The 27,734-nt window shown below is 41.3% G+C and overlaps 2 protein-coding genes across 7 annotated transcripts in view; one reads left to right on the top strand and one right to left on the bottom strand.

Annotated features, from left to right (window-relative positions):
* Positions 1-27,734, top strand: part of trpm6 (transient receptor potential cation channel, subfamily M, member 6) — a 118,706-nt gene that overhangs the window by 19,619 nt on the left and 71,353 nt on the right. For 2 of the 5 annotated variants that reach the window (XM_088076979.1, XM_088076981.1), the window contains exons 39-40: positions 346-449; positions 1,291-1,816. In XM_088076979.1, coding sequence (XP_087933105.1) covers positions 346-449; positions 1,291-1,385 — 199 coding nt within the window. In that variant the 3' untranslated portion in view covers positions 1,386-1,816. Of the gene's footprint in view, positions 1-345; positions 450-1,152; positions 1,215-1,290; positions 1,817-27,734 lie in introns of those variants that run through there. The other 3 variants (XM_088076980.1, XR_015776477.1, XR_015776478.1) reach the window with 3 other exon arrangements.
* rorb (RAR-related orphan receptor B) lies at positions 1,966-26,983 on the bottom strand. 2 transcript variants are annotated; one of them, XM_042488973.2, is made up of 10 exons: positions 26,635-26,983; positions 10,985-11,070; positions 10,722-10,863; positions 9,593-10,024; positions 8,977-9,098; positions 7,990-8,122; positions 7,783-7,890; positions 7,471-7,581; positions 7,128-7,240; positions 1,966-6,901 (listed from the first exon to the last, which is right to left on the bottom strand). In XM_042488973.2, exons 1-10 carry the CDS (start codon positions 26,639-26,641, stop codon positions 6,737-6,739), a joined length of 1,419 nt encoding a protein of 472 aa, XP_042344907.1. In that variant the 5' UTR covers positions 26,642-26,983; the 3' UTR covers positions 1,966-6,736. The 2 variants fall into 2 exon arrangements, with proteins under 2 accessions (XP_042344907.1, XP_087933108.1); XM_088076982.1 differs by lacking the exon at positions 26,635-26,983 and adding an exon at positions 11,712-11,890.

The raw sequence follows: 27,734 nt of genomic DNA, 5'->3' as shown, positions 1-27,734 counted from the left end.
CTCCTCCCTCTTTGTCTTTCCATCATTTCCTTTTCTGCTTAAGAAACTCTCTCGCCTCTTAAAAGTACCCCTACCCGCTACTAAGTTTTTCACCTTAGGAGCTCTCTTAATAGCTAAAATGTTCTAACTTTATCTTTACAAGGAGTCTGAACTGTAAGGGAACATTTTTAGAAAATGTCAACATTCTTTGACTTTTCTTAGAATTCCATCACTAGTAAGAGCTATTCTTTGTACAAGGAAGCTTTGTGAATAAATAAGCCCCCTGGTTTCAGAAATATTTCCATTCTGAATTTCTCAATATTTACAAATATATATTGATAAAACAACACCTTTTTCTGGCACCAGGAGTGAGATGCTTTTCGGTCCAGATAACCTCGGAGATGCTGCCATTAGTGGTTTCCTGCAGAAACACACTTGCGGTGCCTGCTGCCAAAGACTTGGCCTAACAGGTTAGAGATGTTGAGCATTGCTTTTTGTGTGTGTGTGTGTGTGTGTGTGTGTGTGTGTGTGTGTGTGTGTGTGTGTGTGTGTGTGTGTGTGTGTGTGTGTGAGAGAGTGAGAGAGAGAGACAGAGAGAGAGTGTTAAAATACTGAAGAATACTGTTAAATCCTAAACCAATATCTGATTTGCACTCCTTAGTGTATACAAAGCTTTTTTTTGTTGTCATGGTGCTTTTTTTCCTCGTGCACGTGTGTATATGCATGTATTTGTATGTCACCTCTGTGTCGTCACTCAGGAGGCCAACATTGGCTCTGAGATAAATCCCCAACAACTTCAAATGAAGACAACACACACCAACAGCCAGCTAATTAAGCCGCGAGTGTTCGTTTATTTCTATAACAACAGTAGTGTTTGAGGCATGGGGGTGGGCCCTGCTTTGTGCGTTGTGCTCCACGGCCTTTGATTACATATTAATCATGTCTTTGTGCTGGCGATGTGCTGCTGAGACATTAGCTTTGATTAGCTATTAATTAACGTCTCTGGGTAGGCACGATACTGGCATCTAGAGGATAACTGCTCGGGAAGAAACTGTGCTCAAAAACAAACAAGCCCGGCAAACAAACACACAAACACAAACATTCAGACACAGTTGTTTTGATATTTCAAAGGTGCGTTGTGTTTCCTCTTCCTCTTCTTGTGTCCTCTCCAAGATTTCTCCCAACAAATCAAACCAAATTATTCATGCCGGATGCGTGGACTTCCTCCCAGGCCTGTCAGTATTCTCTTTCTTGTGGTAATGACTGCGTTATTGGAGCGACATGTCGCTAACTGATGTTTCTGTTGTTCAGATTTGAGGAAGTGTTCGGACAGCTGCGAGAACAGCAGTGAGGGAGAGCAGACAGCAGGGAAAGAAGAACAAGAGGACGATGAAACCGGGATGTAACCTCTGACCCAGGAAGTAGGGAAAGAAAGACACATGCACCTTTACCAACACGTGTACCGCGACATGTCTGCCTAAACACACACACACACACACACACACACACACACACACACACTCGTATCTCCTCACAATATATTGTGTTTGCACACAGGACACCAACACGACACCAACTGAAACTGAAACGGAAACTGTGACTGGACACCAGAGATTTAATTACTGTAATTTGTACAAAGGATGCAAATATATATTTTTTAATATATTAAGTAAATACCATCAGGAGGAAATCAGGGTTGCAGATTATTCTTATAAAAATTAAGTTGGTATAATTAAGCTCTATCTTATGTATCATTATAGGGAACACTGTGATAACAAGCTTCACAAAAATTACTATTATGTTGTACTTTTCCATAAATATTTTGATATTGCGACAATGACAGTTGTTGTTATAATTAACATTTAATACTATGAATCGATTAACCAAGGATAAAATTGTTCCATGTTTGGCTGAAATTTAAAAAAAAAAAAAAAGGTAAAATCTAACAGTGTACATGTGTGAGACAGAAAAAAAGAGGCAGAGATGCACCCATAAAATTTCTTTTATTTTTTTTCTTCCCACAACAAAATGTCTACAAAAGCGATAAAATATAGAATTTAACAAAAATCACTTCAGACCTTCACATTGTATGTACATCTCAAAGGAGGACTCAGTAAGGGCCCTGCATAGCTCTGAACTTCAACCCATGCTGATCCATCTGATGTGGGTGTTTGTGGCTTTTCGTAACGCAAATGCACTCACGCACACACTCTTTCATTCTCATGTGAAAATTAAAAAAGAAAATCTACAGTAGAGCTGATGGATTTGTAGTAGAGTCAGAGTTCAGAGTCCAGCAGAGTCCCCTATCACCAAATAAACAAAAAGCATAAAATGTAAAAACTGTTTGCCAGTGTAATCAAATACACATTTTCCTTGGAGTTCCCCTTTTTTTGATTGGTTTCTCAAGTAAACTCACACAGTAAAGCATCTACGCCCCACTCTGCCAATCTTTCCTCTCCTCACTAGCTATGGCACTTTGAAAACAAAACAAAAAAAGAGTCTCATTTTACTGTTTTTTTTTGTTTGTTTCTTTTGTTTTGTTAGTTCTGTGTAAAAGAGGTTCTGTAACCCAAGCACCTTTTAGGTTTGGGTTACAGATTGCTACATTTTGTTTTATTTGCTCTTGCTGGGACGCAAAGACATTCTAAACAATAAATTAACAATTTTCAACACTACTCCAATTGCACGCATATGTAATGCATCAAGAAAGTTTACAAAGCATTGGTAGAGCAAACATCTCATTCTCTCTTTTTCCTCTCTCTCTCTTATACAACACACACACTCACACAGGTTTTCTTGGGATAGGGAGGAGGAGGTTTGGGGTGGAGTGTATTTGACTTAGTGTAGGAAATGCATTTCAAACCAAGTGTATTAAAAATGTCTGCGCAATTCGTCCAAGCCATCACGAAGAATGACGACTAGTTTTATTGTGCGCTCTGCGATGTCATTCTGTGTTGATGGAGTGGTAAAGGCGCGTGATGCGTTCAGCCCCTCACACTGAACAGGCTACTCCATAACATTCAGAATAGATTACCCCCCCACCCACACACAAACCGTTCCCTCCCGCCGCAGGTTAAGGGTCTCTGATCCGGTTCAATAAGGCCAGTTCAGAAAGGGCCATTCACTGACTGGTTGTACCAACTCACACATTCAGAGGTTGAGAAAAAAAAAAAATTTCAAATCGAACAACAAAGTTTAAATTGGTTGTGTATAAATAAGAGCATTTTATTTAAAAAAAAATCTTCCAGCTTGTGAAAGGAATTTGCTTTGAACTGACTGAATTGACTTGGAATTTGCCCTGAACCCATCTCCCACCTCGCCGATAAACCCCTCCCACGAAACTCACAATATCATGAGAAGAGAAAACACAAATAAGCCCCAAATGTTTCATTGCAATGAAACGTCATGCAAATAGAACAGAACAACAATAGGCTAATAGTAATAGAAGAATAGTAGTCATAATAAGAACAATAATAATAGTAAATAGTAATAAAATAAAAAATAATCTTACAATGCAAACATGACAGTAGTAAATGCCTCCAGTTCTTATTGCTACAGTATCTTACTTACAGTGTTGCGTTGCCACTCGTTCTTGCCAGCACATCCCCTCTCATAACCCCATCCCACCCCTCTGATTCACAGTCTAACAAGGGAAAATAATAACATCACACACAAAAACTTCATATTCAGAGTTGGAATTCACTGTCCCAGGGGGTGTTGTAATGGCGCTTGATTCACAGCTTACCAGTGGACTTCCCTCACTGTCCCGAAAGCAGCAAAATAAGCCGTAAACATGAATGTACTGTGGTGACAAGCACACCGACATACAATGTATATATTTTTGTTTTCCTTCATGTGCTACTTAACAATGTTTGCCATATAGTTTGGGCTCTAAAGAGATTCGGACAGTGAATTCATGCTCTGTACACACATACACACAGACACACACTTATCAAAGCCTTGTCTGGGCAGATTCCATTGCCAGCATACGTTTGGTGGCGTATGCCATTTTTAATCCTAAAAAGTTATTATAATTTTTTTTTGTAAATTTGCAAAAATATTAAACCCTCTTTTAATGCAAAGTCAGAAAAAGAGCTGCTCCCTGAGAGATGCTGTGTAGTGCATCGAGCCTTAATGAGCAAGTGATTGTCTTAAGAGTCACTGGCCTCTGATCTGGGGTCGGGTCAGGGGTCACAGGAAGGATCCTGTCAGCGGATCAGGTGGATGTGAGCAGATCACTAATGTTTAACATGTTTGACAACTCTTTCTCCATGCTGTGTTCACCACTTGGAGAAAACGTGAGGAAATGGTAAGGTTAGTATTTTTTTAAAAAGTGTATTTTAATGAATGCGTTACTAGTAATTTGAAGATTTGGCCACTGTGCAATGAACATTTGCAAACAACAGACAACCTAACCAAGTCCACTAATCATAGTAATTAAAGTTGAGCTAAAAGTTTCGGATAAAAATAGTTCCACTCAATTTTGTCTTATTTATGTTTTTAGTATTTAAACAACAAACTCCAAATTTAAGACCAGCAGATCAGAATATTGCTGTGTTATGAGGCAACATTGTATTGACACACAAGTGCCACCATTTTTTTCAATCATATAAATTATTAATAATTCAAATACAAATGAAACTTTTGGTATCCTACTAAAACAAAATAAAATAAATCATAAAATCATTTGCCTTTTATATTTTTAATTTCTGTTACTGTAAAACATTTAAAATGGCAATGATATTGTATCCAGACTAAAGTAATGTGATAATATTGTGTCGTGGGGCCTCTGGTGAGCCTTACCCATAGCAGTGGGTCACCTGTTTTGGTAAATAGCTCTTATTAAAGGAAGCTCTTTAATTCCCACTTGGAGATCTGTCACAGCTCATTTTAGGTCTCTTTACAAAAGAGTTGCTCACTGCAGAATTGCAAAAAGATAGAGATAGCAACGGCTGGCATAAAATATCCAGTAAAAGCAGTGTGATTTTGCACAGTGGCCAAATGCTAGTCAGCATCACATTAATCTAGAACAAGAAACAAAAACGACAACTTGTAAGTGCTAATAATTATGGAATGACTAACAACAATGCAAACAAGTGATTGTCTGTCACAGCTTTCTGTGTGAATCATCAGTGTAGTATTGCAGCTTTAAAAAGATCACTGTCGGCTAATCTGCATTTCTTCACATCTTTCAGTCAGTGCTCTGTGTTTTGTCCCTTACCCCAGATCATACTGTGTCACATTAAAAAACACTGCAGAGTCTGTGATGGAATGAGTACCATCCATCGAGATGATTGTTAGACATAATTAATGATTGACAGTCAAATATAGTGCATTCTAGTTAAAACTGCTACCCTGTTTTGAACAGCTGGAATGAGGAAGAGGAGGAAAGGAGAGATCAGAAAGGCAGTGTAAAAGTTATTGCTCTTTAGAGAAAAGGATCCTTCATATTCACAGCCCGGAGTGACTGACATCCATGGACTGAGTTGTGCAAATAGTGATGGGAGGGATGAGGGCATTCAGCACTCATGCAGAGTTTTGAAGGTTGGAAAGTTGGGTACTTAAATGTGAGTTTGTTTCTTTTTGGTGCAGTTTTCATCCACTTCTTCAGTGTGATTTCTGCACACTTCTGTCAGCTGAAATCTCAAGTCAAGGCCCTAATATAAGAAATAAGGGGCAGGGTGAGGGGAATTTTGGGAATAGGTGGGGATTTATTGTGAGGTCCTAGTTTCTGATTGGGTGTTTCTGGTTGATTGTTCGAAAGCAGTCCAGCTTTTTATTGGACGTAATTATTGCAGCGAGAAAAAAAAAGATTGATAGGATGGCAAATCTGCCAGATTCTTTTTCTTGCAAAATAGAATATTTATGTATATATCTTCACCTTGAAAAGTAGTAGCCATTATTTTCTTTTTTTTTAAATCCTTCATATGCTCTCTTTACATTTCTCTAAGAAGGACGCAGTACCTTCTTTACATATGAACAAAATCCAGACAAGGCTTCTATATATCAACAAAACCCGAATCGACTCCCGGTTTTACCCAATATTCTTTTACAAGTCTCAACTTTACAAATTCTGTACACAAGAAACTATCAAATAAAATAAAAACACATAGACAAGGTATAGTCAGCCACAGTGGACTGCTGTATATTTAAATTAGGACTAACTTATTTTAACAGAACAAGAAGTAATACTGGAATCCGCTCTGCACTAGAAGAATATCTACAATAGCTTCTCTAAATCCACAGTTCCCTCCCCCGTCCAGCTTCTCCAACTTCACAATTTCTTCACGTGAAAAAAAAAAAAAAAAAATCAAACAAACCAAAACATTTTTTTCAAAGTTAAAACAAATTAACTTACCCATTTTTTTTTTTTAAGTTTGACAGCTTAAAATTGTTCCTAGATGTTTTAAAGTCTGTACATTTCTGGTCAGTCAGTTCAGTTCAGGAGACGGGAGGAAGCCCCGCTTACGTTGTGGCCTGGGGCGCGTTTCATTTATATATACATTCTTCAGACTGTATCGGTGAACGGGATGGGATAAGTGCTGGACATTCCTAGTATTGTTGGCGGTAACTGTAAGTTTCTGGCAGATGACTCCTCACCCCCGAGCCTGACATGAGGATCGGGGAGCTCAGGAATATGTGGTTGCCACGATGATGACATAGTCGAAACGGCTGCTGTCGTCTCGTCAGATGTGGCTGTATTCTTATATTCTTGGTCCTCTGCTGATGCCGTTTGTTGCATCGGGACCACGGGCAGTCACTTGGGCATGGTCATGGCAGAGTTGGGGTCGGGGTTGAAGAGTTCTTTGTAGAGCGGAGGAAAGAGGACGTTGACTGTTTCTGGGTGGAGCTGCTGGAAGGCCTGGAGCTCCTCGGTGTGGAGCGTGCACAGGGCTGACAACGTTGGGATTCGGCTGATCAGCTGTCAGACGAGAGATAGAAATGGTCAAGAGCAAGGAAATTTAGACTGGCTAACTACAAACAGGGACAAGGAATTACGTTTCTTTTGTTTAGTCTTATTCACGTTGCTCCATTTTTTTTTTTTTTTTGTGGGAGGCGGTGTCTGTGGTTGACTTGTCCGTTCCTTTAGAGCAGTGCCTCTGGGGCTACTTTGATATGATTCATCTCACTTCAAAAACTTGGCCTACCTTCGCCAGTGCATCTTCATCCATGTGGTTCTTCTGCATAATGTGCTGCAGAGCAAAGTAGATCTTCTCCTGGAGCTTCTGGACTTTCCGAGGCTCCATCAGCCACGGCCGATCTGAGTTGAAAAAGGCAAAGATGTGTTGAAAGGAGAGCTATTTATGAAGCTGATACAGCTCAGAGCTAACTTTAAAACTGCATAAGCTTTATTACTCTGTGATTATGCTGCTTTAGACTGATAAATGTAAACAGTGACAGTGCTTTGTTTTTGCTTTGCTTTAGTGCAGACACTGAGGTTCAGGCACGCCGCTTCTTGCATTATAATAATATTGGGGAATGTTCACTGACCTGTGGAAATTAGTACAGCTGCCGAGAACAGAGCGATCTCCTCCTCTGTCAGCTGCAGTGAACACAAACTCTTTGCAAAGTCAAACACCGCACTCACTAAGTCATCACAACCTTGGGGGGAAACACAGAGAAGAGGACAGAGAAGGACAGAGAAAAAAAGAGTTTTTCATTACACTTACTCTCGTCATGTATGCGCAAATGAGCAAAAATACCTCACAGGGCAGAGGATTCCTCTTTTTTCATTTCATGCATTTTTTTTTTCTTTTGCATTCTCCCCTTTTCTTTTCCATTTGGCTCTTTTAGGTGTCTTACCTAGAGCTTTGAACATCTGCATGCCTCCGTACTTCCCCTCAAAGAGCACAGTGTTGTTTAAAGGGTTGAACGCCCTGCACATCCGCACCAAGACTACCTCCAAACAACCTGGAAAAAACACGTAGACAGATTGTGATTATTTGGAAGCTGATACACTGACCAAAAGGGACACTGATGTACATTAGTCAGTCAGTCCAGTAAACACACCTGACTTGAGCAGGAGGATCTGGTCGTTCTGGCACAGTTCCATGAACCCTGAGATGCGCTTGGCAAACTCCACCACGTACTGGATTGCATGGGTGATCTGGATGGCACACTGCTGCCACAGCACGTCCCGGGGCTGTAACCACACACATACACACAGTTTAGAGTCAAATGGCCTCTACCCATGTAGTTATATTCATAACAGTGAATGAACTTGCCGTGATTGTCATGTTTAAAGGCTAAAACGGGGAAGCTGAGTTGTATGTGAATCTCCACTGATGAAATAGCTTTTTCCTGTTTGATTTGTTTTCTTCCTGATGAAAAACTGAAGGACTTGCCGTGAAAACGGTCAAAAGGAGAACATTTTATTCACTTGATGAACAGAAAAAAAGCTTAACTTCGTAACATTGGACATTGTAAAATTATTTTGCAAGTAAGTCTTAAGTCTTTAGACTCAAGTCCCAAGTCCTAAACTTTGAGTTTCAAGTTCTAAATAAGTCATAATGCACTCTTCACCAAACATTATTTTAACGTCAGAGTAATATGATATTAAAATGACAAATATTGCTTTTTAAAAAATGATTACTTTTTTGGACATTTTATCTCCATACATAATTTTCTACCCTCACATTCAGCACACTGCAATTTGCTTTTTGTTTGCTTTTGCATAGTTTTTGTACGCAAACGGCAATGTAATGTTCGTTCTTCATGGTTCTCTGCAACTTGCTGTCTGATTGGTCAAAACAAAAGTGGATCTATGCAATTAAGGGTCAACTTGCTGGAAATGAACAACATTAACATTATTTTGGTCAGGAAATGAAGGGTAATTAAGTCAAAAGGCTTGAGTTGCAAGTCTTTAATTTTGTCAAGCCGTGTCTAAAATCATCCGATTTGTGACTCGAGTCTGACTCAAGTGCAGTTCAACTGACTTGAGTTCACACCTCTTTCACACATTCTATACATGAAGACTCTGATGGCACAAAAGCTCACCTTGCTCTGATACATCTTGACCTCTTCGTAGGAGTGTGTCTGCCAGGCCAGCTGCTGCAGCTCCTCTGTTGTGTACTGACATGTCTCCAAGTGCGACTTGATGATATTCTGAGCAATGCGGTCTGGAAGAGAGGATTGCTTGTTTATTCTTTTGTGCCTTTCTGTACAGTATGGTTATTCATTTCTTTCATTCCTTTATATGTTTAACACAGTGGATGAATGGCATGTGTACTGTATGTGTATTCTGCACATTATACTGTAGGAACTATGACCCAGCAAATTGAAAATTTAGAGAAAGAGGAATAAGGGATTTTTTCATTGCTACCATTTTACTGCTTAATTTATCATTGCCTTGGATTTGAGTTAAATTCTTAAGTTTAACATATTCGTAACATATTCTACACACAGTAATGTGACACGTTGTCAGCTAGCTGTGTAAGCCTGTCTGATCTCCTGTTCTGCTCTCAGATTAGCACTCTGACTCAGGCTCTCTACCAGGACTTCTCTGTGGATTTTTTTCCACGTGCAGATGATATAATTCATCTAGATTTTAAATGATGACCCATTTTAATGCATCTGTCCATCAAACAAAGAAAAAATATAAGCCAGAATTTACCCAGCTCTCCCATGCTGACGTTGTTGGGTCCCAGCTGACTGTCCTGGTAGCCTCCGTAGCTGAACAGGTTGGGCACTGGCGTCAGGTCATACACCGGCTCCTGCTTAATGTGCTTCATGCCCGACATGTCCAAGCCTGACTGGTCTGGAGATGGCTGGGTGGAATCCATCCCATAGTATCCCCCTGGGACTCCGCCTCCGTTACCATGGACACCCTTTGGCAGCTCAATGACATGACCATTGGCATAGGTGCCCCCAATCTCATGGTTGAGGGTGGACAGTCCGTTGGTTAGGCTGGATGAGTAAACGCGAGCCAGAGCTTCCGCTTCGCCTGTCTGCTGCTGCCGCTGCTCCTGCAGTCGCGCCTGGTGCTTCTGGACCTCTGCATACAGGCTGTCACGCTGCTTCTTAGACATGCGGCCAAACTTTACCGCTGCACAGGGAGGAAAAACAAGGGAAGGAGAGGGAAGTAATAACAAAAGAGAAACAATGTAAAAGCTTATTTTGCAGAAGAGTTGACAAAGCTTTAGTATAAAAACTGGCATGTCAGGTTTGCATAGGATCAAGGCGGATCTGTGTGTACACTCATGCACCACACATGGTAATCCAGTGATGGTCATTTCTGCGTATATACCTATACCCTATATACTGATATATAGGGTTTCCATGGTCATAAAAAACCTGGAAAACTCATGGAATTTCACAATCATGTTTCCCACACCTGGAAAAGTCTTGGCATTAGTAACTATTCTTAAAAGTTTTGGAAAAGTCATGGAATGATACTGCAAGTAATGAAATTCCATGAAATGCAACATAACAGCAAATGTATATAGCTGTAGCTGTTGACACACTGTAGCTCTAATATGCATCAATGTGGGATTTTTTTTTTTACCATCGTCTACGTTTCTTAATTTTCTGCCTGCGTTATGTCTCTACCTTCACGTATGCCTGCTAGTTAAAAATATGTTTGAGTAGAGTTTAAAACGGATATGTTTTAAAATTGACTATTGGTGAAACTACTAATGAAAAATACTACGATGGGCTCTTGAAAAATCATGAAAAACTTTTAAAATGTATCCATGAAAATGTGTGGGAACTCTGGATATAGCCACTGATGGACTGGGCCTCACCATCTCTGGACATTCCTAGGGCGAGACATTTCTGCAGGCGGCAGTGTTGGCAGCGGTTGCGGTTTGTTCTGTCGATGAGGCAGTTCCTCTGGCGGGGGCAGGAGTAAGATGCATTGTTCTGCTGACTCCGTCTGAAGAAACCCTGGTCACACACGTCAACAAAGAGCATGAGTAAAGACACAGGTACCCATAGAGAACAGAATGTGCATGATTGAGTGCACAAACAAAGCAAACTTTGATTGAAACCGTGCATGAAGTCTCACCTTACATCCCTCACACGTAATGACTCCATAGTGGATACCTGATGATTTGTCTCCGCAGATTTTGCAAGGTATGACTTCGATTTGGGCTGCAAGCAAAGACAGAGGACAGAAAAGATGCGCGTTACAAAACACATTTTGGACAAGACATAGAGCGACACTTGATTCAGTCACTTCACAGATTTTTAGACCTCAGCTGGCCATCTAATTAAGGTTGAAAAACAGCACGTAACCTGGTTTGCTGTAGGACCTTATTGAGGTTGCAGTGCATTTCTGTGTACAGCGTGTGTGTGACTTTAACTTGACAAAGGCGCAGTGACATCTGGACATTCTGTATGTCCCTTGTAGGACTTTGTCAAATGACTGGGACATTAAGGACTGCATATGTGCACATTCACACACACATGAATGACAGGATAGCATTAACTGTGTGTGAGTACTTTTGAAGGAGAAGACCCCTGCAGGTTAGAAAGGTTGCCCATAATGAGAAAACAGGTTACATCACTGAAGGACCACACTTGCTGTTCAGCTCTCTATTATTCTGTCCTTGTCTGTGTCTGTGTCTCTGCCTCTGTCTCTTTCTGTCTCTCTCTCTCTCGCTCTCTCACGCACACACTCACAAACATACACGTTGAGCTCTACAGCCTTATTAGTAACACTTTTAGTGTTCAGCTGTTCCCAATCTACAAATGTACTAATTTAACTATGTTATCATCAATATTTTACTCACTGTGTATTGGCGGCTCCATGTACGGTCACAACCAAAGGCACAAAATATGAACAACACAAAGTATTTGTAGGTATCACGCAGCGCTACCTTCCACTAGTGTTATTGGACTTAGTGTCCATCGTGTATGGACAGAGAGCAGCAGTTCCTCAAGAGATATGAGATAGATGTAGAGGTAGGCAGGTATGTCTGCTGAGATAGCACACCCTCTATAAAGAGATTAGACAGCCTATCTAATCCTAAATTATTTCCCGACGAGCTGGTTTACTCCTCTGATGAGCATGGGCTTAGCCACAGCTGAAATAGCCATTCACATGTCTCCTTGCATAGTCCTAAAGTTTTATGAAGGCTCTGAGAAGTTTCAAAATAGACATAGTCACCAAGCAGAACTGAAAATGCAAGTTTTGTGGTTTTATATTCCATTTTTGCATAAATCTTTCTTCACTGATTCCCCTTAAGAACAATACAAAACTTGCAATGGGTAGCTAGAGCTGGTGCTTTAGAGGTGTGTATTTGTTGAGAAGTGTGTTTGTGTCCCTGTAGCATGTCTGAGTGTGTCTTGAGTATACGTGTGCACACTGAGGTGTGTTTGTAGGAGATGCACTTGGTTATTTTTGTGCATTTGAGCAAGTGTATATGTTCTGGTTTAGCGGTATGAATTGTTTGCAGGAGTGCATATGATGTGTAGGCAGTCTGTGGAGGAATGAGTGTGCAGTATATATAATTGGATAATCCCATATGAGGATCAATGGAGACAGTTCTGTCTGTCTAAGCGACTGTGCAGGAAAAGGCTTTCACTGCTGTCCATACACTCTACCTTCACCTCAGGTTTGACCTCTTCACAGCCAAAGGCAGCAAGTCCCTGTCTTACAGGTATAAAATGCAGGTTTGTCACTTACTGTTTGTAAACGTGCAAAAGTCAAAGTAAAAGCCAACCCCAGAAACCCTTTCGTTTGATGTTTGGCCTTATTTATAATGGCCTTATAGCTATATTTGCGTTTTGTCTCTGCTGTGTGTATTGGATGTCTGCTGCTTACAGTTTGACACCTGGTTGCTAACTTCTATAAAGTCTAGACCTCAACTGCACGCTGTGGGGGTTCACATCCACAAACATCCCGAGAACAGGAAATAAGAAGGAATTAGGAAAATACAGACTTAGGGCTGGGCGATATGGCTAAAAAAAAAAGTATCACAATAAAAATGTTCATATCGGACGATATTGATGATTATCTACTAAAAAAGTCAAGGCATTTTTTCTTATAAGTTTTAAGCTGATTTTTGCTCCTGAGTGACAGTTAAAGAAACCTTTGCTAATTATAGTTCAAACGGCAGAACATTTTTAAAAAAAATCTGAGCTAGATTAACTTCCTCATGTGGTCATTCCAATGTGTTTTCTCTCACTCATTCATCCACTTGCCTCAGCCCCCTAGTGGCCATCAGGAGGCGTAATAATGTCTACAAAGTGACCTCCAGACTGACAATGACCCTGGACTATGCACCGTCCTTCATGCCTATTGCATTGTGCGCTGTTATAGTTATCTTTATAGTTGTCATTCAGGATGTGAATGGGCCTTTATCCCCTTTATTTGTCTCTTGTGAAATTATAATTCACATGTAGTGCCTCAACAACAGATCATTGTGTCCCTTCGTAGTAGATAGTCTGCAAGTGAATGATCTATGGACGGAACGACACGCAGTTTGACTGTGTGCCTGAGGTGGCGTAGCTCCTGCTGCGAGTTCTGATGCGGCTCAAGACGTGACCCATTTCCACCAATTCTCGGCCAACTGGCTCCAAACTGGGTCAGAGCAGAGCACTGGACTGGGACGACACACAGACGACACATGCACAGAGCTGTCAATGAACGGGGCCTGAATCACTATTTATAGTCTGTAAAACAGGTCAGTTGCGCGCAGGACACGGCTGTTATCAACAGGCCACATGTGAGCAATAAACAGAAGATCAGCCGTGCTTCTTATCACCTTCCTTCGTACTTCATCCTTTTCTGTCCTGCTCGCGGTTGCGACTGCTTATCACATACTTTAAGTCAAACTCTTAAATTATAATGTTTATCATGAAACAAGTGAATCTCTTTAGGTTTAGACAAACTGAATGTGTTCAGCCCACACCTGCTGCTGCTGCTGTGATGCGGATATGCATATTATTTTTGTAGATTTTTAGAAAAAGCTCTTTACATATTTTCCACCTTAGAGGAGTGTGTGTTTACTGTTTCTCTCCAGTGATTACATTATATCTTCACTGTATTTCTTTTTACCCCATGGGAGATTGTACTGCTCTTTGTATAACATAATTATGCCCAAAGGAGCATGGGCGTGTGGGCATGTGCATTGTTTCAGTGTGTGTTTCCGAGAGGGTTTGAGTGAGCGTTTCACTTGTAAAAAAGACACAGAGAAAGATAAAGTATGCGTACATGTCTACGTGTGTTTGACAAAGTGTTTGTGAATGTGTGTGTGTGTGTGTGTGGGTGTGTGCATTGTTGAGTGTATGTTGTGCTCATTGCCAGCGGGGACTGTCAGGTAGGATATAGGGAGACGGTCATGACAGCATTGCTGTTGCCAGGGTGACCACCCACTCGCTGCACTCGTCTGGCTGTCACTGCGATGATGTGCTAAGCTGTCACACTCTTAAAGGAAGTGATGTCATCGGTGCGCAGAGCCAATTTAGTGTATCATCAGTGTTCGTCCTGTCGCCCTCTCTCAGCGGCGGAGGCTTTGTGGATTGTTTACCGAAGGACTCCCACTTCCTCATCCAGTCAACAATACATGCTTGCTGCCTTGTTACACTTCAGCTGCAGTGGTGGATTACGGCAGAATTAAGACGTGTTATTTGTTGGGTGTTCTGAGGAGGGCTATTGCTTTCAGAGTTTGCATGTATGATAATGGATTTGGGGTATTTGTTCTCATGATTTTACATTTCAGAAGCAAACTTCGAAGCTGTAGTGAAAGTGACTTTCTAAAATAGAGTGGAACTTCAGAGAGGTGTCTAATGCAGCTAACCTCTCTTGACATGCGTTTCCAAACAGAACCTTTTTTGAAAAAAAAAAAAAAAAAACACTGCTTGCTTCTGTTTTTCAGAGATTATGTTGCTCTTAGCTGTATTTCACTCGGGTGGGAGGGCCTTTCTCTCCAACCTGAGTTGACCCAGTCCAAACTGAGTGACTGACAGCGTCCTCGCCCACTGGGAGCAGGAGCTTTATCCTGAGGTTATTATGTAAGAGCGGGACTGCAACGCTGGCGATTCCTCAGCTAAGAGGAGGATCAGGCCCGCACAATCTCTTGAGAGAGAAAAAGACAGAGAGAACCAACTCAAGATGAATTTCACAAAGATAATTGTTGTAGTGTGCACTTCACTACAGTGAAAGTTTGCACACGTGTGTGTGTGTGTGTGTAGCTGATTGTGGCCATGAGGGCTGTATTGCGCTGGCACGTGTGTTATGATAATTGATTTTTAATGAAGTGAGGATCTCCTGTGTATTTCCTGGGCTGGCCCTCTCTCTAAATAGAGTCCTAATTATCTACATTGCGCTGCAGAAAAAAAAAAAAGCAGCAGCCTAGCACCAATATGTTAACGATACTAAAACACACAAGTAGCTCACCCACATTCAGGGTTACGTTCACATTGTCTTTTTAAAGGGCAGTTCACCCCTTTCATACTGACAATGCAACAACAAATTAAGGCCACTAGGTGCTGCTGTACATATTCCTCTCTCTGTGTGTGTGTGTGTGTGTGCGCGTGTGTGTGTGTGTGTGTTTCAAGAGGGGCAGACTGGACATGCATGTTTCATTCATTCAGCCTGCGGGGTGGCTCTACAACAGAAACATACCCAGAGCAACACACACACACACACACACACACACAAAACATGAGTGCAGTCACATAACATGGCATTATACACTCGAGGATAGTGCTGTCGTATTACAGCTTATAGAGCAGCTGAAATCACTCTCTACCATAACTTTTGCCAATGTAAGGCACTTAGGAAATGCAAACACGGCTCCTACTGTAGTCCCAGGGGTTGGTTTGTTGGGGATGAATGTGGGTGGTATCTCCACTTCATTAAAAATATGCATAGCTTCTTGCCGGTTAACTAGATATCTTCTGGGAAAATGAAGGAGATCAGCACTTTACCCCCCACTACTCCTTGTTAAATCTGAACAACTCCGGCGCTGGTCTTAGATGTCTATACACTGTGAATTATGCTATCACTGTTCACCATCCATTCCACTTTTTCATTCGTCTCTGAGTGTTCCTCCTCGCTGTAAGTGGCTGTGTGACTGGGAAATCATTTCAGTTTCTGTATTTCATGATCTATTTCCATCTCTCAGCGTAACTCTGTCTTCCTTGTCTCATAGAGAGCTTAGAGAGGAACAAGCTTCTTTTTTTTTCCTCTCCCCCCACCGATGATGAAAAACACTGAGAAAACTTTTGGTGGCGTGATCGCTGAGTGGATTAACACACACAGCTGGGAATAGCGTATAGCAGTGCTGCTTGGGTTATCTCCCCTGTGTCTCCTGTCATGTTTTCACATCATACTGTCCCATTAAAATCAATGACACTACCACTGCATATGCTTTCAAACGGACTTGTGCTATCTGTGCTGTCATACTTTTCTCTCTTTCCTGTCTGTTTTACTGTCTGAAACATCTAAAAAAATAGATTGAAGAGTAGTGGACTATCTGCTCTCTCCTTAGAAAAATAAATAAAATAAAGTACGTTTTACTCGCTTTCATCTGTCTTCTGTACTGTATGTCCTCTTTACTTCTATGTGTGACTCAGACACCAGCGTACAGTGTTAGCCATAAATGTCATTGTTTGGAAGCCCCGGTGGCCTCAGGGTTTAAGGCGCTGACCATGTAATTGCAAAGTTCCCAGTTACAGTTTGGCTTTGTTGCATGTCATTCCTCTTTTCTCCCTTCCCTCATTTCCTGTCTGTCTCTACTGTCTGCTCTCCAACAAAGGCGTTAAATGCCCCAGTATAAAAAAAAGTGCCATTATCATCACTACAATTGACCACTATGCAGTTCTTCTACATAGTGCCAATATGATACATGAGTGTTAGTACTGAAATCAAAACAACACTTTTTTTTCCAAAGACAAATTCTAATATTTTCTCCTACAAAACCCCTTTTTCTTTCATTTAACATGAGGCAAAACTTCTCAAATTTTTAACATCAACTAAACAAAAGCAGCCATAACATAAATCAAATACAGCCTAAAAATAGACAATAAAACTATTTAAATCACTAAATATTTGAAGGACTACAAATCCGAATAGGCATTTCATGCACTGTACAATTTTCAATACTCAGTGGTGACAAATTTTAGTCAGTACCTAACATATTGTGGTTAATACCCAGCCCATTTGTAATTTATGTTGGATTTCCTTTTGTGGACGAATAAACATTTTATTTTATTTCATTTCATTTCATTTGAATGCTTTTATTAAACATGTACTTTGGTTGGCATCATTAGATATTAATTTATTTTGAAATTTGGACTTGACAAAATAAGTCAACTGAAGATATCACCTTGGACCTTAGTAAAATGTCAATATTTTCTGACACTGTATGGAGTGTTTATTAAGTTAATTTAAAAAAAAATAGTTGGACGATGAATCAGTACTGAAAATAATCATTAATTGTAGTTTTAAACAGCAGCAGGGAGCTCAGTGCCAGCGATTATCATCCCTGACTCAATCATCTAGATCTAATTGATAAACGCAACGCTGACATACTGACATGTAACGCCCTCGTTAATATAAAATGACACAGTGCTGCACCGGTTCTGTCTTTGTCTGCTGTTGTGTGTGTTATAGTTATAATCATAATGCCAAGCAGTGGCCCATCTCCCCTCCCCCATCACCATCCCTCGCTGCCAAGCATGTCTTTGTCCACTCTGTAATATAGACAGTCACACTGTTGCTGCATGAGCATACATGTTACCACCCCCAACCTCCGCTTTTCCCATCAGTCTATCGTCATCGACCCCCCCACCCCAATCCCACACTTTGCCAACACACACACACACACTCGTACAAACAGTCCGAAAAACAGTCTCTCTCGCCCTCCCCCCTTGCTGTATGTCAGAGGGCATGAGCTTGTCCAGCTTGCCATGCGGCCCCAGAGCACTCTGGGTAATTGCTCAGATAGCAGGTCTGGGATCAGCTGCGGTTTGCTCATAGAATATTGTGCAGCGGCGTGATTGGACGCCACGGAGAGGGAACAGAAGGGGGCCACTGGCTGTCATCCAGTGCATCGATTCACATGCACAGGCACACACACACACACACTCGCAGAGACACGTTCAGACAGACAGAGGCACATTCAAACATGCTTGAATGCATACATTACTGCAAACTGCTTTTGAAAAAGCAGACTTTACAGTATGATTTCTATGCTTGCCCCCCCTCTCCCCCCCATACACACACACACACACACACACACACACACAGGCTCCCACCCAGTGTAGCATGTGTCCTCAGATGGATAAGAGGAGATGGAGGCGTGGGAAAAAATCCACAGGGTAAACCCAGCCCCTGCCTGAACACATATATATACACACACACAGTCTGCCCATCTGCCTTCTCAGATCTGCCTCTCATGGTCACTGTACACACACACACACACACACACAGGCGTTCGCTCACACTCCAACCCTCTGGGTGACCTGTAGGACCCTGACGGCCTTTGACCTTTCCTTAAGGACTGAGCGAGTGCATCAGAGTGGAAGGAGCGAGTCCAAGTGTGAGAGGTCTGCATCTGGTCATTACGGTCCTGAAATCAGCCATGAGAATGCACACACACTGAGGCGCACTTGCTGAAGCAAACATGCACACACACACACATGCACAAAAACACACACAAAGAGTGCTTTGAGCTCTTTCTTATATATTTTTTTCCTCTCTCACGCCTTCACCCTCACGACAGCAGACATGCATGTGTGCACACCGAGCTGTTAAAGCACAGAGGGAGTCGTGGTGTTGTATGTTTTGCGCGGACGCAGATAGAGAATATGTTTTCACACACATACACTGACTAAGATCCCGTTGTTTCATTCTTTTCACTGAGGTGAAAAAATAACGTTTTGTTGGCTTTGGCCGTGTCCTCATCCTCCCGTAACCTCACGCTCCTCCTCCTATGGTGTTTTTCTTGAGCCTAATTGTAGATGACAGTGTGTGTGTGTGTGTGTGTGTCTTTGAGGGGGAAGGGAGAGGAAAGGTGGCTATCCCAGTGAAGAGAGAGATAGAAAGAGAGGGACATCCATGCAGAGACGGACAGAAAATTGCTTTCACTTCTTACATAAGGTGTAGAGAAATGTGCCCTGGGTGTCGCGTCCCTTAGATTGATCGTCGGTGGTCAGTCAGATAAAAGAGGAACATCAACATGAGTGAGGTTGAATGGACTTGAAAGCTTTAATGAAGAGAGCAGCACTTAGTGCGAATAGACACAATAAAATCAGTGAGAGAAGGATGGAAACTATGTCTGTGGGAATGTTTGTTTCAAACTCTGTCAAAACTGTTTCCTTCCAGATCCGACTGGATGTTGAAATTGTTTATGTGGATGTGTAGAGTCAGAATATACACATATAGACTTGTGTTTGCATGCAAAGCTGCGGCTGTTGACAGTGGTTGAAAGTAATGAAGTACAATTACTCAAATACTTAAGTACAATTTTTAAAGTACTTCATTTTATGCTACTTTATTCTATTACTGCTACATTTTAAGCAGAAATGTAGTTTTGACCCCACTACATTTATCTGAAAGCCACAGTTACTAGTATTTACTAGTTGCTTATATTATAACATTTTATCAGCAAAACATACAATCAATAAATAAAATTTGATGTATTGTTACTGATTAAAATACCCAACAGCATACAAAGCAGTTAAGCTTTGCGCCACCTTGACATATATTAAAGTATCAAAAATAACTGTCAAATTACAGTGTTAAAATACCCCATAAACAACCAGTTAAGCATACTTTTACTTTTGATATTTTTAGTACATTTATTTATGTTCTCATGATTTTACATTTCAGAAGCAAACTTCGAAGCTGTAGTGAAAGTGACTTTCTAAAATGTATTCTGTACTTTTAAAGGACCTTAACGACTATTTATGTACCATATCCTAGTCCTATCCTAAATCTGGCAAGTGCATTTTAGCATTTGTAGTACTTAATCAAATTCCATAATTTTTCAAATTTGATGTATAGGGGTTTTGTTGCCTTTTACTTGCAGCACAGTATTTTTTACGCTATTGCTACAACTAAAGTAAATATTCTGGTCCTGCTGCTTGTGGGTTTATGTATTCCTTTGAGTGAAATTGTCTGCTGAAACGCGAGCATGAGTTCCTGTTTGAATTTATGTGCATTAAAAAAAAAAAAAAGATTTAAATGTTCCATGTGCATTTCGATGTGACTGTTTAAGTGACTGTGTGAGCATGCATGTGTGAATCTATGTGTGTGTGTCCTCTCCCAGGGATGGCCGCTAATAGCTCGCCTCGGGCAACAATTTAACTCAGCCTAACAAGGTTCTCCCCAAAGTGGCCCCAGGGGCATCTCTAACAGAGGCAAATTGATCACAAAGACTATCACACAGCTCGGCTCAGCACGGCCCAGCCTGCTCTGCTCTTCACCTGCTCTCTCTGTCTCTCTCTGTGTAGTGGGATGATTTAACAGAATGTGTTTTGAACATTAAATCAGAGTCAAGAGAGCGAGAAACAGCAGAAGTCTCGGTTTCATAATTGCATTCTCTTTGTGAATGACAGGAGACAGCCACTGCTAACAACACACACACACACACACACACACACACACACACACACTGAGACAGGTTAAGAGAGGTAACTCAGGATTTAGACACAGTGAGAGAGAAAGAGAGAGAGAGAGAGAGAGGGATGTGGAGAGAAGATAGACCTAATAAGAGTCTCTTCAATGAGATTACAGGCACTAAAACAGGCTAATCTTTGTCATTAAGAAAAGATGCCGCAGTAGGCTAAGTCATATTATGGGCTTATTGTTGCTAGTGCGTGCTATGCACCTGCCAACTCTGAACACCTTCACACACTTTGGCATTTAGCAAAATAGTCTTAGATTATATAAAGCTAATGTGGATATACATAGTCTGTTTTGCATCTGTGTTGTAACTGTGAGGACACAAAACCTGCCTTGTTTTAAGCTTTGTGACACTGCATTTGTTTGATAAATCAAACAGTTTTAGAGTGTTTTTGGTTAAAAAAAAAAAGGGGGCATTTATTCTCTATGCATATGCATAAAGTAGGGGTAGGAATGTTACACTGACACAGACTAGCTGTATATGGACTAATCTACTTTGAGTGTTAGCTAAAGTCTACTAGGTTGTTTGCAAGTGTGGACTTTGGATACTACTATTACGGCTGTTGGCGTTATTCATTGCTAAGGGCAGCTACAGTGCGCGAGTGTAATGTGAGGACAGGATATTCTGTATCATTGTGTGTGTGTGTGTGTGTTTATGTGTCAATGTGCATGCAAGTAAACACAAGCTACTGTTTTATCCACTCTCTACCCTGTTATCCCTTACTTTTTGCACATACACTCACGCTTAAGCACACACACACACACACATGCACGATTGCACTATTATATAACTCTTGAGTCTCTCTCTTACTTGCTCTCTTGTTTCTTATCTCACTCATTCACTCGCTTGCATTCTCCCTTCTCTCCTTTCTCTTCATATCCTGCATTTTAGCTCTCTTTTTTAAACTTTTTTGATCTCATTGATTCTCAAGTAATTCACAATATTTTAGTTCAAGTCCAGAAAATGAGATTGTTTCACTCACAAAGGGACTGAAATGGAGGAGAAACAAAAGAAATGTCCCATTACAAATTTCCCACATCTGATTTTGTTGCCAAACTGCCATTTTCTACATTAATTCAGTAGTAGATATTCTACATGACTATGAGTCCTGAAACCAGAGTTTAGAAGTGCAGGTGATCTCTGACTTTGGACTATCAAACATTGCATTCTGTATCTCTCCACAAAATGAGACCGTTTCTGAGACAGCAAAACTCAATTCCTGTTTAAGAGATTTCAGTATGAGCACATCTGTTTTTATAAAAGCTACCCATCCAATAATATCTATGGTTTCTCTGTTCATACATTACTCGGTTTCTGCTCTTAACAAGCGCAGTCACCCTCTTCCCCCAGTTTCTTACTTCAATGCAAATCGAAGGAAAATGTGAATATTGAATATCATTGTGCCTCCATTGAGACATGCTGGCTTCATGGATGAGTAAAACTGACAAAACAGAAGGAGCTGTCAGAGGACTCTATGACTTCAAGGCAGATTTAGAGTTTAGGAGTGGTTCAGGCTGAAATCCCTCCTGGCTAAGATAAAGTGGAGACACAAACCCGAAGCGTGCCGTATAGCCCACGCTTTGTGTGTGTAAAGATTAAAAAAAAAAAAAAAAAGAAGACAGAGAGAGAGAGAGAGAATTGACTGAGGAGAAAAACTGTTCGCCTAGTCTCCCCCAGACAGCCACAGAGGGATAAAACCAACATGGAACGCACGCTGAGCACATGCTAAACAAACATGAGCTATGATAGCGGCTCAGTGGGACCATAGAAGTGCCATCCAGGCCACACACACACACACACACACACACACACACACACACACACACACACACACAGCATGGTGGGATGTTTTCTGTAGACAGCTTGAAAAAAAAAAGGTCAGGCAGACACGCTAGGTGAGGAGTAGACTGTGGGTGTCTGAAGACAGGTGCACAGACAGTGGGAAGTGAGTCTTGAATGTAAGCTTGTGTGTGTGTTTGTGTGTCTGTGTGTTGCAACAGCGCTCTGGCGGTACCTCAGTCAGTCAGTAGGGCTGTGTTGAGGGATTAACAGTGTGGCCTGCATGGGCTTGGGGTAATCTCTCCTCTCTTCTTACATAACACTGGGCCATTAGTCAGCACAAACGCACAATAAACAACACAATCAACAACACAGAGCTCAACAACAGACCACAGGGACCCCTGATAACACTGTAAAGCAGAGATTCACTCAGGCCAGGTGCCTACTTTTGTGCGCAATGAGTGATTTCATGGCAACAATGGAAGACAGTGATTTGGTGCAAAAGCTGCGCGCTGACCTGCTGTTTGTGACTGAGGATGGTGCTGCTGGTTTCAAAATAGGCTCCCTCAGCAATCAGCGCACAAAGTTGTTCATTGTTGGTGCTACTGTTGGTGATACAGGCACTTGCAGGGTCCCTGAAAATGCTTTTTAATCATCTTTTGGGACCAACTGTGACATTTTATATGCTTCTCTCATCAATACTTATTTTTTCATTAATACCTTGTGGACACTTTACTGTAATCTCCCTATATGGCATTTTTAAGCATTCTATTAACTTTCAGTAAACAGCTTTCAATGAACCATAATGTCATTTTAAGCAGATTTAAGGACCTTTGTTAGTGTTTATTTATGTACAGTATTTGTCAACAATTACAACTTCTCATATGAAAACGGATTTGGAATTTATTACAACTGTGATTTATTATATTGTCGTATATTTTTACAAACCAGCCTCCACTTGTCTGTGCCCAAAGGAGGCGTTAAACTTATTGACACACATGAATTAACACTTACATTTGCTTACAACTACATAACAGCATGTTATCAACAAGCTATTTAATGTTTGCCTATAAATGCTAAATAAGGGGGTTAAATCCATTGACCAACTTCATACGTGTAATTACAAATAATTGGAACAAACTGTACACTGCAAAACCATACTGAAAGTAAATGAAGAGGTGCAGACTTTTTGCCATGCAAGTTATGTGTCATAGATTTATCTAAACATGCTGCTTCCGTTGGCTTCAACTAAAAATTGATCTCGGGATGCTTTAGAATTGGACAAATCAATGCTCACACAAGCGTCCAAAGCAAAGCAGGATGGGACTAATTCTATTGGCATGAGGCTGTCATGCGTAGTATTGCCGCTCTGTGTGTGTGTGTGTGTGTGTGTGTGTGTGTGTGTGTGTGTGTGTGTGTGTGTATGTGTGTATTTTTAGTGCTTTCTGTGTTTGTATGTAAGGTAATATAAATGAAGTAGGAATTACCGCTAATGTTTGCCCCGTTGCCAGCCAAAATTTTTTAATGGTTTCTGTCTTCTTCTTTTGACACTTCTTGTCATCACCTTGCTGTTTTCTCGCTCTCTAACACTCTTCCAGTTTCTGTCATTCTATCTTTTCCCATGGCGAGGGAGAATGGGAGATTGTGATTGACACATATCGCTAACAGAGGAGATCAAGTGGCGCTGTAAACTCCTCCTCCCCTGTTGCTCCCTCCATCACTGAACTCTTTGACCCGTCTGACCTGGGTTCATCTAGAAGCTTTAATACAAAGCATGAAGAGGCACAGGCTATTAGGGACTAATACGCGCAAACTAGGAAAGTAGGCAGAATACACATCTCCAATGTCAATTTATCATTGTGTGGCTTCGTAAGTTTATGTAAATGTTCAAATGCTTATTTGATTAGCTCAGTAGAGGAGCTGTGTTTATATTAATTATAACTAAATGAAACATTTGGTTGGAGGATGTTGATTGGCTCTCAAAATATGGCCTTTTTTCAGACTCATCTAGCATTTAATTGCAATAATTCAAATTATTATCCAGTCAAAGCAAAACAGACGGCAACAATGAAATCATTTTTGCTCTGTGTTATTGCGTGTAATTTGTGTCCATTTAAGGTTGTTTATTATATAGGGCCGTTTTTTAGAAAATAAAACTTTACCATAACAGAAACCTTTCGCCACTCAGAAATATAATGCTACTGTTCCTGTTGACATTTCACAACTTCTTTGTCGGGTTTTAGGAGAACACGTTGCCGTTGAAAATACAGAAATAATTATCCTGTTTATAACATCCTACACAACACTGAGCCATATTAGAAAAAAACCCACAATGCTCCATTTTCTGAGATACAGAAAAGGCCCTGATGATGTTATTCCATCTGTTTTTTGTTTTTTTTTCTGGCTTTTTCCTGGTCAGGCGATGGGGTGACATCATCTTCGGTCAGGGCTTCAGGAGTTGTGGCCATTGTTAAATGATAATTACCACGGCTCATGAGGGGCCTCTATTTTTTATAACCTTGTGGTTGTGAGCACATTTCTGTGTAAGGGCAGCCGAGACTCCACACACGCACACACACACACACACACACACACAGGTTGAGAGTGGGGGCCGCACGGCCCACACTGATTTAATTCTATCTGACAAAACCCTTTGGGGCGTGCAGAGGGAGAGAGGAAGATGGAGAGAGAGAAGGAGAAAGAGAGAGAGAGACATGGAGAAAGAGGGGTGAGAGAGATGCTTCAGGGGCCTCTTCTGCCAACCACGGCTATAAAGTGAAAGCAGGAGCTTTCGGTATACCCCCCAAAGCCTCCCATGCACGAGAGTGGTCGCGAGGCCCATTAAAATGTGGATAAAATACAAGGTGCATGACAGAGGAGTTTGCCATGGGATGAGAGAGAGGGGGAGAGAGGGGGAGAGAGGGAGGCGGGGGTGTTCGGCCTTCTCATGGTTTTTCTTGCCCCAGGTTTGGTGGCCTTAAGCTGAAGAAGCAAAAAGCTTTATATGACATCCAAACACAAAAGGCACCAGGAAATAGATAGATAGATAGTTGGAGCTACATGTTTGAACATTTACTTCAACTAAAAACTTGATTAAAATTAAGTTTAAACCATAAATAATATTGTTGGCTGAATAACCCCCTGTTTATCATTATAATTAATCATCATGCCATTATGATAAGAATCATTTATTATTCCTATAAAACTTGACATCTGATATAAGACGATAGTTCAGTGCCACATCACTAGAGTAGGCCTAGTCTGTGTTTTAATTTCAAGCAGATCCAAACTGATGTCGGAACATTCTTGTTAATTAAATAGTTTGTATGTCAAACACGAGGACGCTCTACCAAGTTCAAAAATAGCCGACTGACTTACACATTAAAGTCACTATCATCTAGTTGAACGAGTGTTGCAACTTTGCGTCAGCGATAATTGCACAACGCTAAGGACAGTAAATAAAAACAAATCCAAACACACTCAGCCGATAATAATAAGGTTAAATATTAAAGCGTTCGTGTTGGACTTAGAAGGAGCGATAAACTGCAAATGCTGATTAAGGAGAAACGAAAATTTCCTGATTTAAAGGGAATTTAAACCGAACTGCAAGGAAAGGCTTAGTGAGAGTGGAAAGAGCTGTGTTAACGTGTGTGTGTGTGTGTGTGTGTGTGTGTGTGAGAGAGAGAGAGAGAGAGAGAGAGCGTGTGTGTGTGAGTTTGTGTGCGCACAGGACGGCATTGACGTTGAATTTCAACATCCCCAGCGCGTTGCTGAGCGTTATGGAAATAGGTTAGTGGAGCGCCTGAAAAGTATCTAATAAAGTTTATTGCCTGCACATAACAAAATAAAGTTTTTTTTCTGCACAACATCCGATCTGATCTGGTGTCTGCCTATCCGCTGTTTCCGCTGGTGTGGAGTGGAGCTGAAATGATTAAAGCTTTAATCAAACATCATGCGCCACTTTTAATTTGCAGTCACAGACTCCATTGGCTTTGCGCGTGAATTTACAAAACTGTAGGCCATTTTTCCCCACACATCAAACACACATTCAGACTCAAAACACACGCACGCAGAGATCCAGATAAACTTTTACGCATCGGGCGCTCAGACATCCAGCTACACGCTCTCCGCTCGGCTGTGAAAAAGTGTCAAAAACAGCATCGTAGCTGAAACTCCCAAAATAAACTTTCAAGGCCAAAGGTGGGATAAAACCTGCCGTGCAATTTGTGTGCGTGTGCATGTGTGATGAAGCTTTGGGGAAAGTGCGACGGTGTTTGGAGCAGTGGGATGGTCTTACCTCGCATGGTGTTGGCGTTGCTGGAGCTGGTGCTGAGGCTCGCTTCCCAAAGCAGCAGTCATGAAGAAACAAACATAAACACTTAAAAAGGGGGGTGGGGGATGCGGGGAGAAAGGATCCTCGGTTAAAAATAACAACAACAACGAAAAGAGTGTAGATGATCTGCGTCGACGTCCACTGGCGGCCCTGAGTGGAGGCGTCTCTGCGCTAAAAGCATCCCAGACCGGAGCACACGGTGTCGGGCTGAGGTCGGTCGGTGCGTCGGTCGTTGCGCTCTGGTCGTGCGGTCGCTTTTCTCATGACATCTACGCTCTCACCTCTATGGGAGGGTTTCACTGTTTTCTGCGGGCTGAGGGAGGGAAGAGCGTATAGGAGAGGCTTTACCCGGCGGCCCTGATTGGACTGGAGCACTTTCCGCTCCTCCCACTCTCTCCTGCTCAGTCTCCAGCCCGGAGCTCTCTCTCTCACACACACACACACACACACAAACACACTGCCGGAGCGCACTCTGCCGCTACAGTACACAGACACAGTCACAGCAAAGTTTTAATGTCACCCTCCACGTTTAGTCAGTTCCAAGCAATTTAGAATATTTTCATATATGCGCAGAAAAAAAGTCTTCCGGTCTCATATCCAGGCGGCTACTGAAACCTTACATTCTGCATTGTAGGAAGTGATTATTTGTTATTCCAGTTTGATTTGTTTGAACAATTTCATAGAAGCATGTGGCATGTCATTTCAAAAAGACAAAACTGACCAAGCATTCTTTAGCAAATGTATTTCCAGTGAAAGGCATAAAAAGTCTCAAATACCAGCTTTAAAACGGTCACATACTTGTCATTTTGTGTGGTGACATCACTTTTTTTAGTGTGCAGAGGATGATTGCTCATGGTTAAAATGCCACGATTTAAAACAAATGCACAAAAATGTTAAAAAATACTGATAAAAAGACCAAGATTTTATATTGATACAAACATTGTAATGACAGCATTGCAGATAGAAGTATGATTGGGAAGGTTTAAGGGGACTATTGAGCACTTCATTCTCTGAAATACTGAAGTTAAAAACAAGACTTAAACAATATCATTAATAGCACATAT

This window comes from Plectropomus leopardus, chromosome 4, assembly GCF_026936395.1.
Source record: "Plectropomus leopardus strain MGB_pleo_1.0 chromosome 4, ASM2693639v1, whole genome shotgun sequence".
Taxonomy (NCBI): Eukaryota; Metazoa; Chordata; class Actinopteri; order Perciformes; family Serranidae; genus Plectropomus; species Plectropomus leopardus.
Note: the sequence above shows the minus strand (reverse complement) of the source record. Positions and strands in the feature narration are given on the sequence as shown.

Bases quoted from the DNA above. Each gene is read 5' to 3' on its own strand.
- rorb (XM_088076982.1), bottom strand. The intron at 9,099-9,592 runs GTAAATTCTGGC...CCTCTCTTCCAG, and splicing joins CGTCAGCATGGGAGAGCTGG to ACCGCATTGCTCAGAATATC. The intron at 6,902-7,127 runs GTAGGCCAAGTT...CTCGTCTGACAG, and splicing joins ATGAAGATGCACTGGCGAAG to CTGATCAGCCGAATCCCAAC.